At 39.7% G+C, this 26315-nt stretch overlaps 1 protein-coding gene across 1 annotated transcript in view; it reads left to right on the forward strand.

Annotated features, from left to right (window-relative positions):
- Positions 1–26315, forward strand: part of arid5b (AT-rich interaction domain 5B) — a 99482-nt gene that overhangs the window by 10369 nt on the left and 62798 nt on the right. Inside the window, exons 3-4 of the mRNA XM_083556904.1 lie at positions 2113–2347; positions 25354–25584. Of these exons, the coding sequence (XP_083413030.1) occupies positions 2113–2347; positions 25354–25584 (466 nt within the window). The remainder of the gene's footprint in view (positions 1–2112; positions 2348–25353; positions 25585–26315) is intronic.

Consider the following 26315-nt stretch of genomic DNA (forward strand, 5'->3'; position numbering starts at 1 on the left):
TGGCATTGTTATGTAAAAACTGGTTTGGGTCTCCTAGTTCAAGTGAAGGGAAAATTTAATGCTAACGCATCAATTGACATTCTATAAAGTGTGCCTCCAACATTGTGGCAACAGTTCAGAGTAGAGCCACATATGGCTGGAGATGTCAGGTGTCGCAATACTTATGTCCATATAGTAAGCATAGTTCTTTCAGTATTCTGCGCAGAATACACGCGTGGCGTTGCAATAGAGCGCTAGGTGCAATGTAAGTTATGTAACAATTCATTCACTGATTGCATTGTTTTATAGGGCACTTTATACAACGACAGCCAGAATATCTATATGACTCAGCTTTATTTAGAAGTGTTTTATTCACTTGACCAGGACAATGGGCTCCACTGTCAGAGGAGACAAAGATGTTGCACCGGCGCAATGATTCAAGCTTCACTAAGCGCATACGGTTTAATCAGATGTTACTGCCAAGAGAAAACTAGACTAGAAAGCAGGCATTCTCTATGATGCGCGCCTGCTTTTTTATTGGGTCACGGCTCGAAAATGTCACACGGGTAGGAAGAAGCGAGAGACTGCTTAGCGCTACTTTTTCATAAGAGAATACAGGGAGCAAAGATCACGCCTAAGCAAAATATAGACATAACTGTTCCTCAGAGCAGACACATACAGATGTTAAAGTTTTATATAGCACAAGGATTTTTGTCTTAATTACGGTTTACGATGTCATCTTTCGATGATACGGTTGTCCTAAAAAAGACTTGTGGATGATTTAAAGTGGCATAAACAGAATGACAGGACTGTGTAAGCCAGCATGATGTTCCTTCAGGGAAACTCAGAAGGATTTCTGTCTAAAAAATTAAATAAAATTATAATGAGGGGCATCAGCCAGTCAAGATACCATTACTGCTTATATTATAGCAGCTGTAAAGAGTCACTCTATAAGAATTTTCTTTAAGATAATGTGATAATGAAGATAATATTGGTGACAGCAGAGCCTCATTCCATTAAATGGAACATGTCACAATTAAGTACTTTGTTAATGTTTTATTATTAGCCTTAGTTTCATCAACATCTGGTGACCAATCGGATTTAATAAGTTGGCGGGTTATGTATCTTAGAGTATGCCTATTGTGTATATTATGTCATATACACAGGGTTTTTGCACGAGTTTTAAAAGTAAAAAAAAAAAGTCTTACATTTAAATAATATTAGGCCCTAAAAAGTTCACTGTTCCATGTCTTAAATCATTTTAAACACGTCGTAATTTTCCGACGTCCATTAACGCTACCTCTAACGCTTTTTGAAATGCTTCCCGCAGCACTTTAGAATGTTTTTGTTTGTTAGTTTGCGTTGTGTTTTACTTCTTTCTTTTGCCAGTTCAAATATAATTTGCTGTATTATGACTACAAATGAGACCAACATGCAACAGCCAATCAGCTTTCTGTTATTGGCGCAAATCTCTCCTGGACTTTACCACAGGCGTAAAACGGATTTTGTTTTTCAGCTACGAGGAAGTGCAAGTTCAGCGATACTTGTTTAAAAAAATAAATCTAATTTTTTATTGGTCGGTTACGGCCGGTTGCTAACAGCGTATTTTTGTGTGTGTTTTTGATGTTGTGATATAGGTCTTAAATGTCATTCTTAATGGTTTTAAAAAGGTCTTGAAAAGTCTTAAATTTGACGGAAACCCTGTATACATATTTCAGATTGCATATGTTCTATAGCCGAGACATCTATTTATAAACAGAAAGAAATGATTATAATAATTATAATAATTCTCCAGTCAGTCCATCAATGTAGTGAGCAATTAGTAATGTTCTAGTGTTTCTGACCCTTTCTTTTTTCATTATTGTGATCTGTTTGTTTCTCTGCCTCAGCCTTTTTTTCAATTAAACAGTTGCATGTTGTTCTGCTCTTGTAATTACATCACGTTGTGTGCTCAGCCTGGCTGCCTGCAGTGTTCTCCCCAGCTGAACAATTTACACACTGTTTTCCTAGCAAAGTTTTCGTTTGAATCAAAATGTATTAAAAAAGGTTTCTTTGGTGTACAGAAGCAAACTTACCCCATATCTTACCCCCTCTGGCTACTTCCTGTCTAACTCTGTCTCTGTATCCGGGCAGGACGAAGTGATCGCAGTGTCAGAGAAGGTCATAGTGAAGTTGGAAGACTTGGTGAAATGGACAGTGTGGGATTCATCATGCTGGAACAAGGGCCTGCAAGCACTGCCTCTAAAGCCCTCAATGCTCAAAGAGCTGGGCAAGAACGGCCAGAGGGAAAGCCTCTACCGCTTCCGAGAGTCCACGCTCAACAGTGGCCTCAACTTCAAGGACGTCCTAAGAGAGAAGGCAGAACTGGGTATGTCTTTTTTTGCCATAATTTTTTTTTTTACTTGCTTGTACACATGGTGACGTTGGCTTATTGTGTGTCGTATAACGTGATCCGTAAAGCACAAAAAGCCTGGTATCATGTTCTGTCGGGATGACGATTATGGCCCTGTCGGTTATTGAGTTATTTTATCTCATTTCCCCTCAAGGCTCTTTTCTAAAAAAAAAGGGAGACTCGGCTATGTCTGTTTTTTTACAACCACGATTTTCGTCCATAAGCGCGGCAGGGATTCAAAGGAAGGGCCGGCTGCAGTCACTGTTTACTTTTCAACTGTGGAAAAATGACACAGTAATCAGGATCTATAGAGTAGACAGGGATCTCTAAATCCCTCAAATATTTGCAGCCTGTTTCAAGTGGGCTTTTAACCCAAGAAGTCGTGTTTGTAGTCAGCCGAGGAACAGGATGTCTTGGGAGATTAGGAGCTCGGTTGAAAAGGAGCGCTTTTTCATGTAAACGGTAAACACCTGCAAGTGGTGGTGGTATTGTTTTTTTGTGGTTTTTATTGTAATCATGTCCCCTTGCAGCCTTGACACAAGAGTCTTTCAAAGTTGTGTAAAAAAGACACCAGGTTTTAGAAAGGTTGCTAGCCCATGCTCATGCTACACTAGCAAAACCTTAAAGAAAGCATGGTCATTAGCGAACTAATTTTTCTACGTTTGAATTCTTTTGAAACAGAGAGAAAATCCACACCTTAGAATGAGTTTCTTCTGGAGTTGTTCGGCTTGATGGGATTTTTTTTACTGGTATATTAGAGTTCTTTCCTGTGCAACTTTGGTTTACTGGATTTTCGCTTCCCAAACAGGTTATAACCAAATCTCACCCTTAGTTCAGTGCCTAATCTGGATTAAGTGGTTTTGTGTTTTAGAACTGCTGCTGTTATCATAAAGAGTTTCCTTTGCTCATGCAAAGACTCTGATTCACAATACGCTCATACCAAACAACCTTTTAGCACACAATGTTGTTAGCGTTTAGTCTTCTACAGCTGTAATGATTTGTCAGAAAGAAAAGGACAGGCTCTCTCGTGAGCCTGGCTTCTCTCAAAGTTTATTCTTTATGTCGTCTCAGGGAGGTTTTTTTTCCCCCTTCTTCTTGTTCTTTCCCCTGTCGCCTCTGGCTCTCTGCAGATTTGCGTAAATCTGCCTTGTGTCTATTGTATCTATTGTTGAAGGCAAAAACAAATCAATTGAAATCGAATCGAATTGAATCACAATCGCAAGTGATATAAGTGATGTTAGATTGCAGTGAGGATTTTCTCCAATCAAAACGCTGTACTAGTAGATACCTTCAAGGGGGATTGTTGGGGGGTGGGGGGTGGGGGGGGGTTAGCATTTAATTCGTATTTGCCTTTATAAATGAGTCACAATGCCACCATCTCATTAGCATTCCCTCCATTTGTGCTTTCATTCTGTCTGAACAATATCCGAAGTGTTAATTAATTTAGGAGCGCACTATTCCCAGAGTAATCGTTCAGAGGAGCAGGAAAAACAAAAGCAAAGAAAAAGGATGAATCCCAAATGAAAGCTGTATTTATATTATTGTAACTGCTTTGACATGCATTTATACATTTGTAACACGCTTCAGTTATCTCACAGTCCTCGGCTGCCGAGTATAAATGCCGCAGCGCAAGCTTTATGGCCATATAAATATGTCATTTTGGCTGCATTCCTGGGCAGCAGATACCTGCTGGAAGCAAAAGAACAGCTTAACATGAATATCCAGATCGTTTTTTTTCTTCTTCTTCTTATTTTAACTCAGGGTCTGGTAAGGAGAAATGTCCATTTGATCCAGAACTTTTAGGTTTCAGGCAGATTCATCAAAGAGAGCTATACTTACATATTTCTTTATTTAGCAGAGGGGGTAATTAGACAGCAGACGTTGTGTTTTTTTTGTTGCCAGTTGCAGGAATTTGCATACATTTAGCCTTTTTTTTCCCCCCTCTCAGTCCATGCAGGCGAACGTTAAATTGCCCTTGAACCGCTTGATATATTAGATGCCTGCGCCGAGATTAGATAGGAGAATCAATAATGGACGCTTTGTCGCTTAAGCTTACACGAAGGCTACAGCTGCGAACGTGAATCAATAGGAGGGCAACAAAAAAGATCTTGTGATTTATTTACTGTCACTCGTCTAACCTTATTACTTCATGCCCCTTCCCGAGCGCACATTTCTCTACTGTTAATAAGCGGCTTTTTAATGACTATATTAGCCTGTTTATGTTGTCAGGATTCGAAATGCAGTTAGTCAGAACGCCTCCAGATTTGCTTGGTAAGCAGAATATTCTGGCGGCCGTCCAGGGGCCATCTCTTTCTCTCTCTCTCTCTCTCTCTCTCTCTCGCTCTCTCTCTCTCTCTCTCTCTCTCGCTCTCGCTCTCGCTCTTTCGCTCACTTTTCTTTGTTACCCACAGAAAGAAAGGGATCATTCAGCAGGGCAACCTCTTTTCATTTGCAGAACGCAGCCTTAAAAAGCACCACCGCTTATGGGAAATAAACCTGTCACCGAGATTGACGCTCAAAAACAGGGACTCCCAGATTTATCACTGTAGCGGGTTTGCTCGTCGTGATTTTTGTATATCACGAGGAACAGGAGCCAACAAGGGGACACTGATGCACTGGGTCATGAAGGATGGATGAAAAGGATCATGGAATCAAGAAAACATAGAACAGCAAAGCAGATAAATGAAGTAAAATGTTCTGTAGATTACTCAAGTAATCATGTAAACTCAAGCGCTAAACCGTAGCAGGTGGCAGCTCGTGGAAGAAAGATTAGCTATAGGGCTAGATTTCACAGGTGTTTTCGTTTTATTCTTATGCATCTCTGATTTGAACAAATGGTTTTTTAAGAAAACAGGTGGAAAAGAAAGAACACAGAGAAGTACGTGTTTATTTGAGCATTTGTTTGTTACTGTTTTCAGTCTCAATGAGGAGTTGCAACCCACCATTATAAAATAATACAACCACCAGAATAATGGTATTTATTCAATTATATATGTATATATTTATACATATATTTAAATAAATACCATTATTCAAATTTCTGATATATATATATATATATATATATATATATATATATATATATATATATATATATATATATATATATATATATATATACTGTATATGACCTTATCCAGACCAACTTTCATCTCATTTATACACCTGAGCAGTTGAAAGTTCAGTGCCTGGTTTAAAGGCCCAGTAGTTGCAGATGGGTGGTGCTGGGATTTGAACTCATGACCTTCCAATCAGAAGTACATTTTGAAACACTGAGATGAAATTTCAATTGCCTTTTTAATTAATATATAAAAATTGTATAATTAATATAAAATGATCTTTTGGATTTTTTTAATCCCCCTGATATAAAGAGTGTCCCGAACATCTTTATAAACAAGGCTCTATATGTACCTTCATCAGTTGATGGTTTTAGACATCAAGATTTCAGTTGGTCTCCAGCACTTCCAGTCTTTTTTAATTCGTTAATAAGTTTGGCAACAGTTGTGTTGTGTGTGCGTTGTACATTTATGACGTTTGGCAAACGTCGCTACCAGATCAAAAAAAAAATTCTCGTTCAATAAATACGTTCTGATACTGGTTCATTAGGACACAGACTAAGAATACCATCAGTCTAATGATCTGTTGGGAGAGAATATAGTTAGAGCGTTTTTTTATATTGAAGAAGTGCTAATTTAAGAACCGCTGGAAGAGCTGTGTCACACTCAGCTGTTCGGACATTAAGTGGAAGTCCATTCCAACACCTAGGTGCCAGAACAGAGAAGATTCATCGTACCCTCGTGACAGCTTCCCGATACAGTCTTGTGAATGAATTCAATACGCTTTTCTTTTACTGATTCTTAAATGCTATCTGATGCAGTAAATTAATTTACTAAATAAACTTAATATGAATCATTAAAAATATTTTATTCTCATTATACACAAACAGTTTCGGGAAAGCGTGTACAATAAAGGCATATATATTTAGTAAGATGACCATCAGGGGATCAGAAATAAACTAGGTAGACGAAAGTAATTTGAATTTCCAGGCATTTGTGGTTCTTTCCCAAATTGTTACACAAAAATGTAGACACAGTTGTGTATATGATGTCATTGGAAGCGGTAGAATAAAATTCTCTCTTCACTTGAACTAGACCCAAACCTGTTCCAGCATGACAATGCCCCTGTAAACAAATTCAAATCCAGCACCAGGCATCCTGAGGTTGCGCCAGCTCCAGTCACGTCCCACCTTATGAAGATTGAAGATTTAAATAAGTAGATGCCGACCCCTCCAACATCCCAAACCGTCTAGAGACGTACCGGCGGTATTTGGATCCCACTTCATGTAGAGTTTGGACATTGGACCTCTTTCAGTGTTTAAAGACTCTGGCATGGAGAAGCTGGTGTTGGATCTATGATGATCGCAAATGTTGAGCTATTTTGCTCAGAGTTGCTCAGTAGCTCCTGGTTTCATAACCTCAAATGACTGTATAAGACTGTAGAATGGCAGTATTCATAATCTTACATTCCAGTGCTCATGTAAGTTCTCACTCTCCAGTGTTTTGTATTGTTTAATGACTATAATTACACTCTTGATATCACACAAATGAGGATGGGTTTCCCTTTTTGAGTTTGGTTCCTCTCAAGGTTTCTCTTTCTCATATCATCTCAGGGAGTTTCTCCTTGCCACAGTCGCCATGGCTGCTCATCAGGGATAAAAACAGATTGGTCACCTGAACTCTTTAATTCTGTAAAGCTGCTTTGAGACAGTCTCTGTTTTGAAAAGCGCCATAGAAATAAACTTGACTTGACTTGACTCCATGAGGATTATAGTTTACATAGTTTGGAGTGGAAGTTCATCAGTCACCTGACTTTATTAATGACTGAATCTTTACAGCCATGCTCCAAAATCTAGTGGAACATCTCTCCAGAAGATTGGAGATTGTTATAGTGGCAAATGGTGACGAAATGTTGAAATCAGATGTTCAAAAAGGACATAACAATCTGATGGTCAGGTGTCCACAAACGTCATATAGTGCACGTGCTTATTTTTGCAGTACGCAATCTCACACATCTCATACATTCTGGATCTTTTCTTCCTTTTCTCTTTCTTAATTTAGCTGTATATTTACCCTACTGACGCCAAGCTAGCAATTAATTTGAAAATGCGGATGTGTGACAACATGCATCATGAGACTGACAGCTTAATTACGCCAGCATTACTATTTGAACCATCTGAACCTACTGTTGCATCATGGCTATTTTTTGAAAAGGAGCAGGCACTGAAAGTACTGTCACTGCATTATTAATTAGATTCTTTTTGGTAGATTTGTTCACTTAATAATATACTTTAATTAGTTTTTTTTTAATTGTGCTGCACACGGTGTCAGATCTTCTAGAACAAGGTACCGGGTCCTGTTAACTCAAATTAAGTACTTTCTTTTTAATAATAGAAAATACATTTTGTTAATTATTTTTTTTTTTTGAATGGCCGTATCGAATTAGCAACAAATTGCAAGAATAAACCTGTTCGCCTTTTAATTCGGAAATAGCAGGCAGCAAAGAGGCGCCTTCAAGACGATGGCTCTTCCATCTGTTTTCTTGGCCGGAGCCTGTTAATGGCGCTTAACGCAGGTAAAGGAAGAAAGGGAGCTGTCGTCAATTGATGTGGAAATTGCCTCGATCATAAGCGAAATAGCACGGCACATGCATAGGCACAGAAGGAGAAAAAAAAAAGCGAGAATAATAAAAAAAATAATAATACTTTTGACTAAAATTGACGGTCTGGAATAAAAAAGCAATTGTGTGTGTTTAAATAATTAAAGGAGAGGGGCCCCCCCCCCCCAGCGCACAGCCACGTACACGGATGACAGCCAGCGGAAGTTGAATGTGAGAAAGTGCTCTATTAAGGAAAATGCTGTAATATTTGGCGAGAGAGCTCATTTGCGTTCGCAGCCACAAAAACCGCAGTTATTGTCTGCGTGCGGGTTTTGCTCAGTCGTCTTATAGATACTCAGATTCAATGTAGTTTCTTATATAATAATCGGGTTTGGTTTATATCCTGCCTCACTATTCTTATTTCGTTGTGCATTGTTTTGCTGCAGTTTAGTGGTTGCCAACTCGCATTCAATTATTCAGAAAATGCCCCGATCTCATGGCAGCAAGACAACCGTAAGACTCCTGAGGGGACAAGTCATCTTTTTTTCCTGCCTTCTGCTCACACACATTTTGTATTTTTGACAATACTGCAGAGGAATAAACAGAAATATTAATTTGCTCACCTTGCTTTCTGTGGAGACTTCTTTTGTTTTATGGTACCATGACCCATCTGGATTTTAAAATCTGATTGGTCAGAAGATGTTGAACATTGTACATTATTTCATTATATCATATATATATATATATATGTGTGAGTGTGTGTGTGTGTGTGTGTGTGTGTGTGTGTGTGTGTGTGTGTGTGTGTGTGTGTTGTTGGTAGCTCTAGTTACAGCTAACAAGAAATTGTAATTGTGAATGGGCATTCGGTGCCACCCACATAAGGATGGGTTCCCTTTTGAGTCTGGTTCCTCTCAAGGTTTCTTCCTTACGTCATCTCAGGAATCTTTCCCTGCCAGGGATGCCACTGTCTCACTCATTAGCAGTAGGTACAAACTTATACGTTCTTTTACGTCTGTAAATCTGCTTTGCCCATTGTTAAAAGCGCTATACAAATAAGAATGAATTAAAATTAATTGAATGAGCAGAGACCCCCAATATACACAGATTTCAGATCGATAGATGTGCTGATCTCTGTGGTGAGATGTTTATTTTTTTAATTTAGTGTTCAGTTTTTCGGAGGTGTCTCAAGTTTTCCGTTCCTGTAAAATCTTTAGGGCAAAGGGCTGTTTTGCGGATTGCTCAATACCAAGGCCGTAGCAAGCTGAGTTATATTTATTCACTTCGAGACAACAAAAGGGAAGTTAAGAAGAGAATGAGCACGTATAGATGCAATTACAGGAACTTGCTATGCGTAATTACACCCAACGATGTGTCATTTTATGATAACATAGAAATGTTGCGTTTAGGCAAATTACAGTATTGGCATGAGGGCAGAGGAATAAAACATTTCAGGATGTAACTCGGCTTGGCATAATATCACATAATGCTGTGTGTTATTCCTTATTTCATTTTAAAATCAGGATCTATCAGGATTCCACGTGTCCATCCTATAACAGAGCGAAAATTAGACAGCAGCAACACTGCTTTTTTTCTGAAGAAGATGAATTGGGCCTTATCTTAATGAGAGACAGAAGGACGACTAAACAGATTTGGCCACAGCATCAGCACACTTTGTGATAAGTGCCCAAAGACCGTCCTTGGATGTCTCATTAAAGATGTCCGGTTTCAATCCGGTGTTATTTTAAGAATTTCGAAAAAAAAAATATATATTTTACCCCCAACTGTACATCTCCAGTGCTTTCAAGTGGTGCGCTAGTACAAATATTTAGCAGTATATTTACTGACAGGAAAGAGATGCTCGTTTTTTTTTTTTAATCATCCGGAAAAAAAAAATCTTTAATGACTTTTACTGAGGTGGAACACAAAGGCTGCGTTTGTGTGTGTGTGTGGATTTGGAAAACTGATGCATTCCTGATCTTGTAATTAATGTATCTCGCTTCCGGCCTCGTTATATTCCGACGAAGTCTGATTTGGTGTCTTAAGGATATATATTTTTTTCTCATTAAATCCCCAGACGATAACAGATTCGTTCAGCTCATTATTGCACGTCGGCATGGGATTCAGGTCACAATTCTAACAGGGGGAAGCATCTGCCTGGATGTCTGATAGTGCTTTGGAATAAAAAAAGAAAAAAAAACACACTCCTGCATTAATATCAGGCTCACGTCTGGGTTGTTTGCTCTCACATGACTTATGAAAGGAGGTTATAAATGTGGACAATGCATTCCTATTGTCTTGTGTACAGATGAACTCCAACTTCAAACATTCAGAGAAAGATGCCCGGGGTGGAATCTAACGCCGATCGAGGGATTTTTAGAGCTTATCAAGGGTTGTTTGATGAAGTAGTAGAGTCGTTTACATGGTTTATGGAGGTCTTTAAGGAAAGCAGCGCTGCCGTATATCTTCCTTAGTTCCTCTTTTTTTGTTTGGACATAATTACTCCAGCAGCCGAACAATATCACTTTATTGTCTGTCTTTAAAGATTATTACTTGTCGCACTGTATGAGATGATCCCAATAAAAATGCCTGCCGAATTCTCTAACAGACGGTGTAATGGGATTGTAAGATTTTGAAGATCAACTTACGATAGAAATAGAGACATTCTCTGAGACATCACATGACTGTGAGGTAATAAGAATATTTGTTTCTACCTGTTAGCGAGTTTTTCATAACCACATGCCGCCCTCCTATTGCTGGCTCTTAAATGCGAGTCGTAGCAGCGACGACAAGCTGTGATTCCAATTAAACATTCACATGGACCCCTGGTCATCATGCCAATTAATCAGAGAGAATTCTAATTACATTGTGCGATGATTTGGTTCACATTTATTAATTTTTGTGATATCATAAAAGAATAGAATAGACTTTATTTGTCACATATACATTAGAGCACAGTGAAATTCGTTTTTTGCATATCCCAGACTGCTCAGAAGCTGGGGTCAGCCATGATACAGCCCCTGGAGCATAGAGGGTTAGGGGCCTTGCTCAAGGGCCCAAAATTGCAGCTTGGCAATACCGGGGCTTGAACCCCCAACCTTCCGGTCAGCAACCCAGCACCTTAACCACTAAGCTACCACTCCCCACTGTATCAGTGTGTACAGTTAAAATAAAGTGGAAATAAAAAAATAAAGCCAATAATTTGCATGTTGTGATAACCACAAAACTCCATATAAGGTCAAGCATGATGATTACTGGTTGCATGAAATGAGCAATAAGGGCAAAGGCTGAAAGTTCTCACTTCTATGCCATGACAAATATTTATATTGATAATAATGAATAAGAACTATATCCTTCATCTGCTGATGGATTTGTTTATGGCCTACAGTAGTGCAAAGATAAACCGGCTCATCTTCTGTTTATACAGCAACATTTCTTTTGCCTTAATAGTAAAATAAATAGTTATTGCCTTAGTTTTGGCCTTATGCTTTCTTTCTTTCTTTCTTTCTTTCTTTCTTTCTTTCTTTCTTTCTTTCTTTCTTTCTTTCTTTCTTTCTTTCTTTCTTTCTTTCTTTGTTTTTGTGTTCTGCGAATAAAAATGAAAACGACTGACTGACAAAATTAGAATTGTTCTCTTAATACAATTAGTAATGCAACAATAAAGACTCACATCCATGTGTAGCTCTGAATAAGGGGGTCTGATCTCAGGATTATATTCTATATAAAAAGTGCAGGAATTCATGATACAGTCTGATTTAAAGTCGAGTTTTATAATAGTTAGTCGTATGGGAAATTTGAGCACGAGTAGGACAATCTTTTTATTAGAAATGTAAGAACTTGCATGTATACCAAAGTCGTTAATGCTAATATAAAAGTTCAAAGAATTAGCTCATATATTGTGTGGTAAATGTGTCTCATTATCTGCAAAAGACAAATCGTTAGAAATCGAACCGAGTAAACCCTGCTATAGTTATATAGTTATCCGGGAATACTGAAGTGAAATATAACTGGTGTTTGCGCTCTCAGTGTAGAGATTTTTCACGTTGTTTTCTGGCAATATAATTGCATTATCTTACTAAAGTAATTAATTGGATCTGAAATTGTAATACTGAATGCTTTTTTGTTTCCTTTTTTGTTAGGCTGACATAGAAATGTATTGGCCACATTGAGCATATTGAGTCTTTTATATGATGATGATTCTTATTGGGTTCTGCCCATGGGTTTCCTGAGCATTTTGTGGTTATAGTTTATCTCCAAATCCAGGAGGTGTAATGTCTAAAATAAATTGTCTCTATGTGTATAAACTGTGTGCACACAGTGATTTTGCATGCGCTCTTTGATGCTCTCATTCCACATTTAGTCACCATTTGCTGTTTTATTAACCTCCACTCTTCTGGGAAGATGTCCCACTGGATTTTGGAGCGTGCTAATGGAGATTTGTGCTCATTCACAAATCTTGTATTGATGTAGGGGCGAAGAATGGTGTTTGGAAGGGTTGAGGTCAGAGCTCTAGATCTAGAAGGAGGCTCAAGATCTTCCACTCCAAAACCCTGGTAAAGCATATTTTCCTGGAGCTGGCTTTGTGCACAGAGGCATTGTTATGATGGAACAGGTTTGGTTTTCCTACTTCAAGAGGAGGGAAAAATCAATGCCATCGCATCCAAAGACATCAAATAGAATTGTATGTCTCAAAGAATTTAGTCACAGTTTGGGGAAGAACCACATATGACTGGAAAAGTCAGATATCCTGATGGTGCATGCATGGTCAAGTCAAGTCAAGTCAAGTCAAGTCAAGTCAAGTCAAGTCAAATTTATTTGTATAGCGCTTTTCACAACAGACATTGTCTCAAAGCAGCTTTACGGAATTGAACAGTGAAGGTGAATGATGTGTATTTATCCCTGATGAGCAGCCGTGGCGACTGTGGCAAGGAAAAACTCCCTTAGATGATATGAGGAAGAAACCTTGAGAGGAACCAGACTCAAAAAGGGAAACCCATTTTCTATTGTGTGACATCAAAAATGTGATTATAGTCATTAAACAATACAGAACACTGGAGAGTGAGAACTAACATGAGCACTGGAGTGAAAGATTATGAATACTGCCATTCTACAGTCTTATACAGTCATTTGAGGTTATGGAACCAGGAGCTACTGAGCAACTCAAAAAAATAGCTCAACATTTGTGACCATTTGCATGGTCTGCTCTTGTCCGACCCTTGGATAAGCTCGTGCAGAACATGAAGGAACAGATAAAGTTGTAGCACTTACATTATGTGGTCGTAATACAAATTTACAGGTTTTACAGGTGAATTTACAGGTTTCAGCTCGGACCTGCAACGGCAAACAGACGTTTTTTTGTAACTCCTGAATCTATACAGCTGGGCATGCACGACCCAATACATGCATTCCATTCTGTTTTCTCTTCATCTTTCCCTGAGTTGCAGAAAAAAAACTTGATTTGCTTTCAGCTAGCCGGTCTCTCGTCAGCTGCTAAACAGACGGCGGTAAATCACCCGAGCCGACCGTATTCAGTGCGGAGTCACCGGAAGTTATTGCCGTTCCACGTGCAAAGGCCTGAGTGTGCCATTTGATCTGGCAACCAAGATTCATTTTCATATGTCGTGGAAACGGCGAAGCGTTTGTGCTGACACAGGCAAAACAGAATTAGGGTGAAAAGGGAAAAAACAGATGATACGCTAGTTTTCTTAGGCAAGGCAACAAATTCAACAATAAATATAAATCGTGTTGCTACACCCGGATCGCAAGTGGCAAATAGTGGCTTCTGCTTAGAACAACAACATTATTCAGACCCTTTAAGCATTTCCTTGTTTTAAATGATCATATTTCAGAATCTGTATTCAATTTATAGAGCTCATTAAAAGCATACGAACGAGACACTTGGAGACGTGTGTTTACTCTGAGTTACCAACCCAAACAGCGATTATTTTGCAGAACGATCATTTCATTTTCCTTCAAAAAAAAAAAGAGGCACAAGGCTCTCTCTGCCCATACACTGGAGCTCTGTGGCTGTGCCTATTTAGTTTTTTTTTAATAGTCATCATGTTTTGATTATTGGCAGGCCCATCTGGAAGTTTACAGGGCTTATTGTCCACTAATCTGCTCATATCATTATTCCCCCTATGACTAAAGCATGGAGCTGTGCCAGCGTTTTTTTTTTTTTTTTTCTTTTTTTCTTTTTTCTAAATCCACAAGCTGGGTATTGATGTGGAAAAAGTCTGTTAGTTTGTTAATAACAGTGACGCAGGTTTTCTGCGGGGTGTTTTTCTTGTACAAGAGAGAAAAAAAAAAAGACTACTAGAGGGGGAGGGTGGGTTAAGACCAAATAGTATGCGCAGTCAACTTTTTTTCAGTCCTGTTTGGTTTTTGGTCGCTTTGCTCTATTTCCGTTGCTACCAGCAGATTATGTGGACGAGCGCAGGGAGATAGTGGCAACGGAGGGCAACGAACACGCATGTCTCCCGGGCCTGACCTTTTCAGGAAGTGAATCGCGGTTGTCTCTAAAACATTTCTCATTTATAGCAGTGTATTTAGCGTACGGCCGAACCAAAGGGCGATTTATTAACCTGGAAACTCGGCTACATTCTTAACTAGGAGAAATTCAATTCAAAATCATTGTCCTGCTACATTTGTAAGCCCTCCAGCTCGAGGCAAGCATTGTGGAATCATGCTTTTATACCTGAGGAGGCTGAGTGTGTCAGAAAAGCACAATGTGGCTTTTTATGGCCTGTGCAGTGCCAAGCCCCATTCAGTCAGGATGACTAATCTGTTATTATCGCCACCCAATCATTTTTACATCGGCTAAAGCAGCAGGGGTGGAGGGGTTGCGAAACTCAAGAAGGCTTTCTTTCTTAAATATTAAACACACTGGGGTTTTTTTTTTTCTTTTTTTACACACACTCTATATCTCGAGTCTAATTAATCCTCTTATTTGCCAGAGGATTCCTCACAGCATTGCACACACTGGTTAACTTTTCATCGAAGCCAAAAGCTCTCTATGCAGCACAGATATTGTGCATGCAAAGGGTTTAATTATGCTCGATTCCTATCTTGTTTATTTCTGATTAATATCTAAAGCGCATTTAAGGCGTGTTAAGGTGTAGTTATTGTTTGGTTAGAGTGGGTAAATGAATGGCATCAATTATTATAGCAATGGAAGAGACAAAAAGGGTGCATGCATTCCATGCAACCTGTTTGATTCGTAGCCTGTTGCATGGCTGAAATTCTTTTTTTTTTTTCCAATGAGCAATGCACATGACAAATTCCCCACCATTCCCCTTCGTCCGCCACCCTTGACGTCACACCGCCCGTTCCACATTTATCCGCTTGTCAGCCATGAATCAGTGACCAACCCTTCGACAGTTTTGACCTTTAATACTGTGCAAGCCACCGAAATCAGTGCATCCTATTCATTTAAGCAACTCAGTAACCTTCTATAGCATGTAAATGGGTCAGAGGTAAAAATAGCGTCTCAATGTTAGAAGCAGGTAATTGTTTATCGCGTTCATAAAGTCAATTCAATTTCGTATGAATTGTCCTGTTGTAGTCAAAGCTATTTGTCAAGGACAGTGCCCTTTTATTCTGTACGTATAAATACGTGCAGCTTTACCCCGAAATATGGCACTGGGCTCTTTTAAAATAAAATAAAAAAAAAAAGGGGGGCCATTACTTTATCAACTGTAATCAGGCTTGGCTTGTGAGTAAAGCAAGGCCTGGCTTTTTTTTTCTTCCCACTACAAATAGGAAGCAGCAGTGATCCATACAAAACTGAAAGTCCTTTTTCTAAGTACGTTTTTTTTTTTTCTGTGTGTGTGTGTGGGTGTATGGGTGTGGGAGGGGGTGTGTGTGAGACAGCTCCTATAATTATGAACGATTTCTTCTACGGGCAGTAATTGAAAAGGCCTTGTCTTCTAGCATCTGTGGATGAAGAAATCATCACAATGGCACATTGATAGCATGGTATCTTCTTATCCCCTCCTGGCATCTAATCCACTCCTTTGTGTCACATCCTAAATACTTTTTAATTGGCTTCGTTTGAGTAAAATGCTATTCTCTCGCGCTATTCTCCAAAGCTCGGTGTAATCGTCTCTCTCTGACTCACATGCTAAAACAGAGAGCTGTCATTGTTCAAGCAAAGGCTAGTGTGTGAGAATATAATGCGGCAATTTTGGAAGCTTTCGTCCAATCGTATCGACATCGAAGTCGATTTTTGTTTGTTTTTGCGGACAACTGAGAGTCGAGTTGATACATATTTAAATTGCTTATTAAAAGCAGGACCCAAGAATAAATATTTGATTTCAAATATCATCCACGAGGTGGAGCGGGACAGAGGTTAGCGGAACAATTAGCTTTTGTGTTTAGCCCCGGATTACGAGATATTATCGGATTTACGCACTTCAACACGCCTGCATCGATGAACACAACAGCTGACGTAATATTACGTGCCACGGTGTAATGGGACGTTGGATTATATTCGTTCCAATTGTACATTAGTAATCTTTATGAAATCCATACGAAGTGCACATTATGTGAATCTGGGGGGTATCTTGCTAGGAAATTGGAAGTACCCTATAGAACATACGGACAAAAGTATTGGGACAGTGGACGTTTTCCAGCCCTTTGTGGTTCTAGTTGGACGCACACAATTGTATAAGATGTCTTTGGATGCAGTAGCATGAAATTGTCCCTTCATTTGAAGTAGAAGACCCAAACCTGTTACATGACAATGCTCCTGTGAACAAATAAGCTTTACATAAGATATGCTTTACATGGGTTGGAGTGGAAGATCTTAAGTGGCCTGCTATAAATATCTGACCTGTGAACACCTTTGGGATGAACTGGAAAGCTGACTGCACCACAGTCCTCCTACATCAGTAACTGACTTCACTAAATCTCTTGCGGCTATGTCACAAATCTCCACAAGCACACTCCAAAATCTAGTGGAACATCCTCCCAGGAGAGTGGAGGTTATTATAACAGCAAACGGGAACTAAATGTGGAATCAGATGTTGAGAAAGTCTCATGAGTTTCCTCACAAAACCGGCAGGAATTCTGGCGCGATCCAAAAAAAAAAAAAAAAAAAGAAAATCTGTGCCAACTGCTATGATTCTTATCATCTAAAGCTCTTGGTCTTCACAGTCCATGTCCAGAGTAAATGTGCTCATTGTGTGTCATGAAAGATACATTTCATGGATGGAGAAATCAGTGGCTCGGGTGCCCGGAACAAGAGGATTTTGTGTCAACTATTAGGCTATTAGTTTCTTCTTTTTTTCTTTCATTCATACATACACATGGGCAAGTAGGGTTATTATGTAAGCAGTCATCATTGCTTTTTTTTTTTTGTTCTGTTCTATTCTTTATTTAAAAGTCAGAAAAAGACAAGATCCTTTTTTTTTTTTTTATAAATCCATTTGGTATGTTTATTTAAACAAAAATACACTTTACAGATCCTGTATCTACAGCGTGAGGCTACTGAACCGAATCGTACCAGCTGCTGTACTACACACATCCTCAGAGGTGAGATTTGGCTTACAGGAGAACAGTTACTAGTCAGAATCAGGGGCATGCAGATAATGTGGGAACACTGATCAAATCGAGCAACGCACTGCAAAGTTTTCAGACATCTCATGCTAGCAAAACAGACACACACACACACACACACACACACACACACACACACACACACACACACACACACACACAAAATCTCTTCATATTTCAAAATATCAAAATACAATATAGACACTAAACAGTACTGAATAATATCTTGTATGCGTTAAGTTAAAAAACTCATTTGTATCATGTAATGGGGGCAAAGACACAAGTGAGTATTAGTGAGGAGTCAACAAAAGCTAAAGCAAGACTAAAGCTAGAAACGAGGAGTATGACAAAAGTAACATACACTACACGACAAAAGTTTGTGGACACCTGACCATAAGGTTGGTATGTACATGTGCATGAACATCCGTTTCCACATTTAGTCCTCATACGCCGTTATAATAACCTCCACTCTTCTGGTAAGATGTTCCACTAGATTTCGGAGCGTGCTTGTGGACATTAGTTCTCATTCAGCCACTAGGTTGTTTGTAAAGTCAGGTTCTGATGTAGGGGAGGTGAGGAAGCCTGGGGTGTAGCCAGTTTTCAGAGGTTTTCAAGATGTTCAAGCTCTATAGCAGTCTACTGAAGATCTTCCACTTCAAACAATGTAAAGCATATCTTCATGGAGCTGGCTTTGTGTACAGAAGCATCGTCATGCTTGAACACGTTTGGGTCTCCTAGTTTAAGTTTGAAGGCATCCAAAGGCATCCTGTACAATTGGGTGCCTTCAACTTTGTGGGAACAGTTTGGTAAAGAACCACATTTGGCTGGAAAGTCTGGTGTCCCAATACTTCTGTCCACTTAGTGTATACCCGGATCTGAGACTGGCATTTTGTTTACCGTTGAGCAGCCACGTTGATTCGCCGCCACATGCTGCTCCTCCCTCGGGGTTGCCAGGCAGTTGATGGTGTGTATTTTTATAGAGGTTACCGATTTTCAGTTGAATTTACATGTTGTCAACAATTTGCTGCAAACACATTGCCCTTACTCAGACAGTTTTCTTAGAAAAGCATAATGACTGTGTGATAATGAGTCGCTTCCTACGCACGGCTTTATATCTCTGTCTGTGCCAGCGCACTTATCTAACTAGCTGGCCATATATTACGCATGCACATTAAATCAGCTACGATATATATTTTGGCTAACCAATTAGGTTTCCCGGTAACCCTGCATGTCACTGTGCAGTGCTAGATAATTGATTTGAATTTAGTATTTAATAATCTAGAGCAAGGAAATAGTGTCAAATTATGTAAACAAATGAAAATGGCTTGCCTGATGAAACTAGCTTTATTTTGATTTTATCTCTGTAGCTGGAGAACTTTAAGCCAATATTTTGTGCTGAACACACAATAAACAGTAAAACACACACACACACACACACACACACACACACACACACACACACACACACACACACACACACACACACACAAACACACACACAAACACACACACGCACAGACTCACACACGCTCAATACATTGTAAAACACAAAACCCAAGTTTACTGATCTAACATCAGACTGCCTTAAGTTTCTGCAGTTACAGATCGAGTTACTGTTGCTTGAACAACAGGATCACCTGAGGCAGTCCATTTCCATGAAACATTTGAGTAAACTTAACTTCTCCCACTTGAGCTCTGAAAAAACAAATCCATCTGTTATTAATCTGTTACGGCGCTTCACCCATATGCTCCTCGACTTTGTGATTGGGATAATTACAGCCATGATGTAATATCCTGTACTCAATACACATGCGTTTCGAATTTCTTGATGTCTGAGTTCAAATATATATCTATCTTATTTAGAGCGATATTACAGTGCAGTATAAGTGTTTAGTCGTTTAGGATTTAAAGGTCAGGATGTGTTGCGCTCGTGTTACGATGCCTTCATTCCTTTTTTGATTTAATATTGAAAGCAGAGGAAGGAGAAAATTGCGTTTTATCGTTTCTGAGCTCGAATAAAAATGCAATATGACTTATTTGTTCTTATTCGTTTAATCACACAAGTGTTGTAATCAAATTCTGACAATACTATATAGGAGCAAAAGTGCACAATGTTTCCAATCCTAACCTGGAACTGAATTTCAACGGCAGGCTTTTCTTAGAAAGAAATGTCCACTCCGGGGTCATTTGCTCAAATGATATATTATATGATACAAACTAGACGAATATATTCACAGATTACAGACGGTGGAACAGGATGCAGGTTGTGGCATGGTGGGGCGGGGCAAGGCAGGGTGGGGCTGTTTTACAGTAAGCGAACCTTTCCTTTATGGAATACCATATGAGAGGAGAACATGTGCCAGACTCCTGTTTACTGCCACGTTCTTGTTGCTTTTGAAATGCACATACAGAAGCGATCCATATTAACCTCTTGGAGCGAAACCACAATGTTGGATGAAGTCCCTGGATTATGAACTATAGATTGATCTTTCATTTTATATCTGGGTTGTTTAGAAGCACCGAAAATGAAGGTGTCAAGAAACTATAAACGAGGTGCAATTTTAAATATTTTACATTTAGAGCAAAAAATAGGTATCAAACATGGTTATCTCGTAATTTTCCTTTTAAAAAAAACATGCTTTTAAATAAGACTTGATTCGGTATCGTGGGCTACGCTTTTTTGTGCTGCACCTGGGAATACCAATATAGCATCAGGTTAACTGTATGACTGTTTCAGCTTTGCTTATCTCTGTGCATCATCAGCGCTCTAATTCGAACCTTTCTCTGCTTGCTCTCCTGGGAGCAGAAATTCCGTTGGCAAACACGTAGCTGTCTTTTTTCCCAAGAGATTTAATGAGTTACACAAGACAGAGTTGTAAATTAGGATTTTATAAAATGCCTTTTTTGAAGTCCCTGGAATTATTTGTTGTACCAGATACGTTCTAAGACCTATTGCTGTTCAATTGCGTCATCAGCGACACAGGTGTTGGGATCGTTTTTAGGAAACCTGGCGCTTGAACGCATTTATACGGAGCGATACAGAATGCCTTGGGCTCGTACGGGACTCACGTGGGACTCACCATACCAGTAAAAATTCACCACATAACATAAATCAATGAGTGGTTTTTTTTTTGTATATGAAGGGGGGAATGTTCCAGGACAGCACGACTCGGAAGGCAGTCTGGACGTAGGTGAATAAAGAGCAGTATTATAGATAGGCAGGAAGCATGCGAGTCTTGAGCAACCTGCGATCCATTACGCTTAGATCTCCGGCTGTTGCTCTTGGCTCGTGAAACACAATCACCCAAATTTAACAAGCGACTAAGAGCGTTTCTCAATAATTGAGCTCAGGCCCAAACTCACGATGGATTTTTCCAGGAACCCGCTTTGAATTGAAAGTTTCCTCCCAGTTCGGGTGAGAATAACCGCACGAGCCTGGTGCTATCGAGAGTAAGACAGACACAGCACTCTAAATAGGCCAGCCTTGTCCATCGGGACAGACGAATCCACTGGAAGGTGAATTAGAGACATTTAAATATAAAAAGCTCAATATATTTAGTATCGAGAGACGGCTGGCAAGCGATCGGTTTTCTTCATGTATCTTACACACATGATTAACTGTCTGCTTCATCCTGGGGACAGTGAAGACAGACCGATGTCCTGCTGCGTCCTAGCTTTTTTTTTGTTTTTTGTGTTTTTTTTTTTTTTTTTATAGAGGTTGCACACCCAGAGGACAATTCACAAAGGAGCTCCAGCAGGAGCAGCATGGAATCTGAACAGTCTGCAAAGCTAAATCATAAACCAGCACATTAATAATAGCGCTGCACTGCGTTGCATTACTATATTTGTTCGGCATAAATACATTCGTCCTAGTTAATGTCCAAAGCTATATCCAGGCCTGTATTGTGTCGTCTCCCCTCCCCACTCCCCCCCTAACCCTGCGCAACACATTAGCTCATCTACGAACTTGCTTTTTTTTTGCATTCCAGCCAGCGGTGCATAAAAACAATTACGTCCTGTCAATGACTCCGAAGGGTTACACTAAGCAAATTGAATAGTCTGATGTTATTTGCTTCGGTTTACCCTGTGGTTGATTCACGGTTTAATAATAATTGGAAATTAATTACACGATAACACCAGCCCCATCTAAAATCTTGTGTTTCCACATTCTGTTTAGCAGGAAAACTGCAGTTTTTTTTCCCCCTCCCTCCCTTTTCTGCCTCAAAGCGTCATTATAACGATTGAATAACGCACACTCATACGCACAGACGTTTGAGATACCGCGCACAATAACACATCGGTTTGATTCATGGCTTTGTGAGCGAAGTGTAATTGTGTTAGCCATTATTGACGAGAAATATTTCATTAAAAAAACTGTTGCCGTGGAGATGACACATTTTCTTTCCCCCCCTATTCCCGCTGCCGAGTTGCTCAGCGTGCGGCGTGTTAGTATCAATAATAATGCATGCCAATAACCTTAGCATCAATGCTCATCTGCTTTAATAGGCTGCAGTAATGAGGACATATAATAAGCAGCTTCTGCCAAGAATATTCCCAAGCCTCTATCTTTCGCTCTATCTCTCGGTCTCGAGCCTGAGATCTCTGTGTTTAAATTAATCAAGTGTTGACCTATGCTTTGAAAAAAAAAAGAGAGAGAAAGAAAGAAATGTAGTTATTGAAGCTCTTCTGTCAAGCCTGATTGGCTCGTTGGATACGGTTCGGCAATAAGGGTGGGACAGCCCTGGAATGTGTCACGTGGAGATACAGACGCCTCTGTTTCAGGTGCTGGTAATCGACCAGGTCAGCTATAAAACACGTGTAAAAAAACGTGAAGTGGCCAACAAACAAACTGGGAGTTAATCTTTCTCATAGCCCAGTCACTGCGCCAGGACTTGTGAGGGAAAATATTGAGCAAAAAAAAAGAATCAAAGAAACTTTATTTGTATTCGCAGGATAAAAAAGAAAGCAAGCTCGAGCAGACACATTTCGAGAAAGTTAACAAGCTGACAGGTGATTTGGAGATACGGCTCTGTAAACTTCCATAACAAGCTCGGGCAGGTAGCGCAGCCAGCTGTACACAGCCATTATAAGATGTTTATCTAGGTCACACTGTCTTCCATGAGCCAAACATTATAATTAGAATGTAGTTCTAATAAAAAAAATTCAGATATAATAAATATTTATATATAAAAATATATATAATATATTTTTTTTTGGTGGTGGGGGCTGGGGGTGGTGGCGTGGTTTATAATTGCTTTCTCCGCTCGCGGCTGTTTTCTTTTTCGCCGACAATTTTATAACTTGACATTCTGTCCCATTGGGAAATAAGCGAGTCATATATTTTCCACTTCCTTAACAACCTACAAAAACAAAAGCTTCTTACAAACGAGCATTTTTTTCTTCGCTGGTCGTGACTCAACACTTAGACCCCTCAGGCCTTTCTTCTAAAAAATTTTTTAAACGATTAAATAACTAATGATTATTACATTCGGACGTGCTTTACCACATACGTCCTGCATTTTATGTTTAATTGGCCCTCTTTGGCAGGGGCGCCGAGTAGAGAGGTGTTATGTAAATATATTCCCACAGAGGGTCATTTGACATTTTGTGGAGCACTTGCGCTGTAAATGAGAAGAACACTGCTATATTTAAAGAAACAGAGTCCCTTTCCAGGGATACGACAAGACGTGCAAAGCTTAGACGGTTGATTTTCGCGACCAGACAGCGCCTTCTGCTCTTCTTGTGACAAGGGCCTCTTGTCAAGGCTATTAAAGGAAAATTGCATAATGCAATTTCCAGTGGCCTCTAATGATAGTGCAGACCTCCCCAATTAAATACCAATGGCTTTCTTTAGGAAAGGTTTGATTTAAGGAATAAAATCACTGTGGCTTCTTTTTTTAAACCATTAACCCGCCCCACTCCGATCACCCTGAACCATCCTCTCAGGCCTGAGGCAAAATCTAATCAGGAAGATGTATGCTGACTGCCAGACGATTAACACAGAACTCTGAGACCAATTTGTGAATAGAAATCGCAGTTTGACTCGCTTCATACTTGGCACACGAATACAGATCGCGTATCATCCTTTGCTCGTCTGTGTGCTTCACGTACATCTTTGAGATTCAAATCTCCAAAATGTCTATAGCACAAATTTCCCTGAACATTAAAATAGACAGCGATTTCACATTTATCCTCGTGATTTTTGCTTGTTACTCGAAGCAAAAAGCTAGGAATGTGCTTCGCCCCCAACTGTTTCACATTGGTATTGCACCACTCAGGCATTTACAGTATTCCCCCTGTATGTATACAGTACTGTACTGTATTAACATTTTACTTCATTTTACAATGAATCATTATATTTTTATTAATACATTTCATTATTCCAACATAAAACTCCATAAAAAACAATTCCCTCTAAGTTTTTGGGTCTATCGTGCTATCCCGGAAAAATCTGCCAAACAAATTAGTTATGTGGCAAACGCAATTCCGCGATAAACCGGCGGCGCGAGATTCAAACCACTGTAAAGCGAGGATTTCTGTACTATCGATCTCTAAAGACGCGCACAAGCGGCAGACGCGTTCCAAATCTGTCTTGTAATTCTTTGATGCATTGAGGTCTACGCTTAGTGCGAGAGGACAATCCCTACAAAGTGAAAGCCACTAGACTGTAGAGAGCGAGCGAATGCACCAATTTCACTCATCCCTCAGAGGAAGGGAATATGTGCACCACATCTGACATGCAATAAAAGTCCTATAAAAAGATAAACAGGGTAAATCAAAGCACGTCATGTCGCTTTTTCTGTCCAGAGCCTCTCGAGTTCATTTAAAATTATCCGAGTTTCTCTAGCCAGGGGCTCAAGCACAAAAGCCTGCTTGTCGATGAACTACACAAACAGTACGAGAAACCATAAAGCATTCTTTCGAAAAAGCTTCGGTATTTGCTAATGAACTCGTAACCCTCGAAACTGAACCGTCCTCCATGTACCTGGCTGTTTTTTTTTTTTCTGAATTCTGAATCCTTCCCAGGAAAATGTGTCTTTTGACCATGGTGACAGATGTAAACTCACTTTGTCTGTGTCCAGTGGCTTGTGTTTTACAGCTCCTTGGCAGCTCCTCCTAAGCTGCTGACAAGTCTGAAGCGCTCCAGTCTATTGAGAACCGCAGAGTTTTTAGTGGCATATTATATATTAAGAGCCCATATTTTGAGCTTGTTTTTTTTAACTTGGTTTTTTTAGACACAACCAAGGGCTGATAGATAGAAAAACTTGCCAGAGCTGTGATCATGCAGGACTGAATGATGTGGCCCCCTGCCAGCTGTCTAGCTGTTTTTTTTTTTTTTCTTTTTTCAATGTCCAATCCAAACAGACGGCTGACATGGTAAAACAGCAGTATGAGTTGTAAAATGTTGCATCTAGCATGTCTGTGCTTCAACCCAAGCAGACCTTCACCCATCACTATCTTGTTAGATAAGCTAAATGACTTCAGGTTCTGTCTCCCCATGCTTCTGAAATACAGTACCTCAGGCCTGGTAAAGATATACGGAGTCTGTAGGAGGAAGAAGGCAAGAATCAGCAGTGACCTTTTTTGCACTGCGCAAGCTGACTTAGCAGCTTGCAGTTAATTCACACGCTAGTTGTAAGAAGCAACATAAAAATATTATCACACAACCCTTGAACAAATGGAACTGTAGAATGCCTCTTTGGCACGCTGGCCTAGTCAGCAACAGAAAGTACATTTCTGATGACCTTTCTTTTCTCTCTGTGTGGCTGCAGGTGATGATGCAGAGGATAAGAGGGTCCTGGTGCTAAGCTATCCACAGTACTGTCGTTACCGCTCCATCATTGCACGGATCCGTGAGCGGCCTGCTTCACTCCTGACGGACCAGGTGGTACTAGCTTTGGGGGGTATTGCTACGCTCACAAGCAACACTCAGATTCTCTACTGCAGGGACACATTCGAGCACCCCACACTGCTGGAGAATGACAGCATCTGCGACGAATTTGGTAAGCAGCATTCATGCTCAGACGTCGTTCGGAAACTTCTCCCTGACTGGGAATTGACAGTATCCATTGGTGTGTGCATCTTCTTTCAAAATAAATGTTGGCTGCTCAAATAGTTGCTAAAAAAAAGTGTGAACTGGGCCAAATGAATAAGTGATTAAAATGATAGTTGAATTGCTGCCTAGATGAGTGGATTGTAAGTAGTTGGATAGATTAAGGTGGATAGATGATAAGATGAATGTATTGATAGATAAGGAAAGCGATGGATGGCTCTGAGATGTTTAGTCAAACAGGATTAAGGCATAAATTGATGGATGGATGGATGGATGGATGGATGGATGGATGGATGGATGGATGGATGGATGGATGGATGGATGGATGGATGGATGGATGGATGGATGGAGGAATGAACAGTTGGATGAACCGATGAATAAATGACTATGTTTGAAATGGGTGCATGTGTAAAAAAAGCTCATAATATAGAGATAATGAAACAGATGGGTGGCTCCAAGATGTTATGTTAAACTGAAAAAAAGAAAATTCAATTCTAGTTGACTCAAATGGATGGATGGATGGATGGATGGATGGATGGATGGATGGATGGATGGATGGATGGATGGATGAATGAATGGGTGCCATTGATGAATGATGCATGAATAAATGAAGACATGGGTGGATAGAAGGATGTATGATCTAATAATAAATAGAGGTATGGTGTTATAGAGAGATAAATA

This window comes from Silurus aristotelis (genome assembly GCF_946808225.1).
Source record: "Silurus aristotelis genome assembly, chromosome: 12".
In the NCBI taxonomy this organism is placed as follows: Eukaryota; Metazoa; Chordata; class Actinopteri; order Siluriformes; family Siluridae; genus Silurus; species Silurus aristotelis.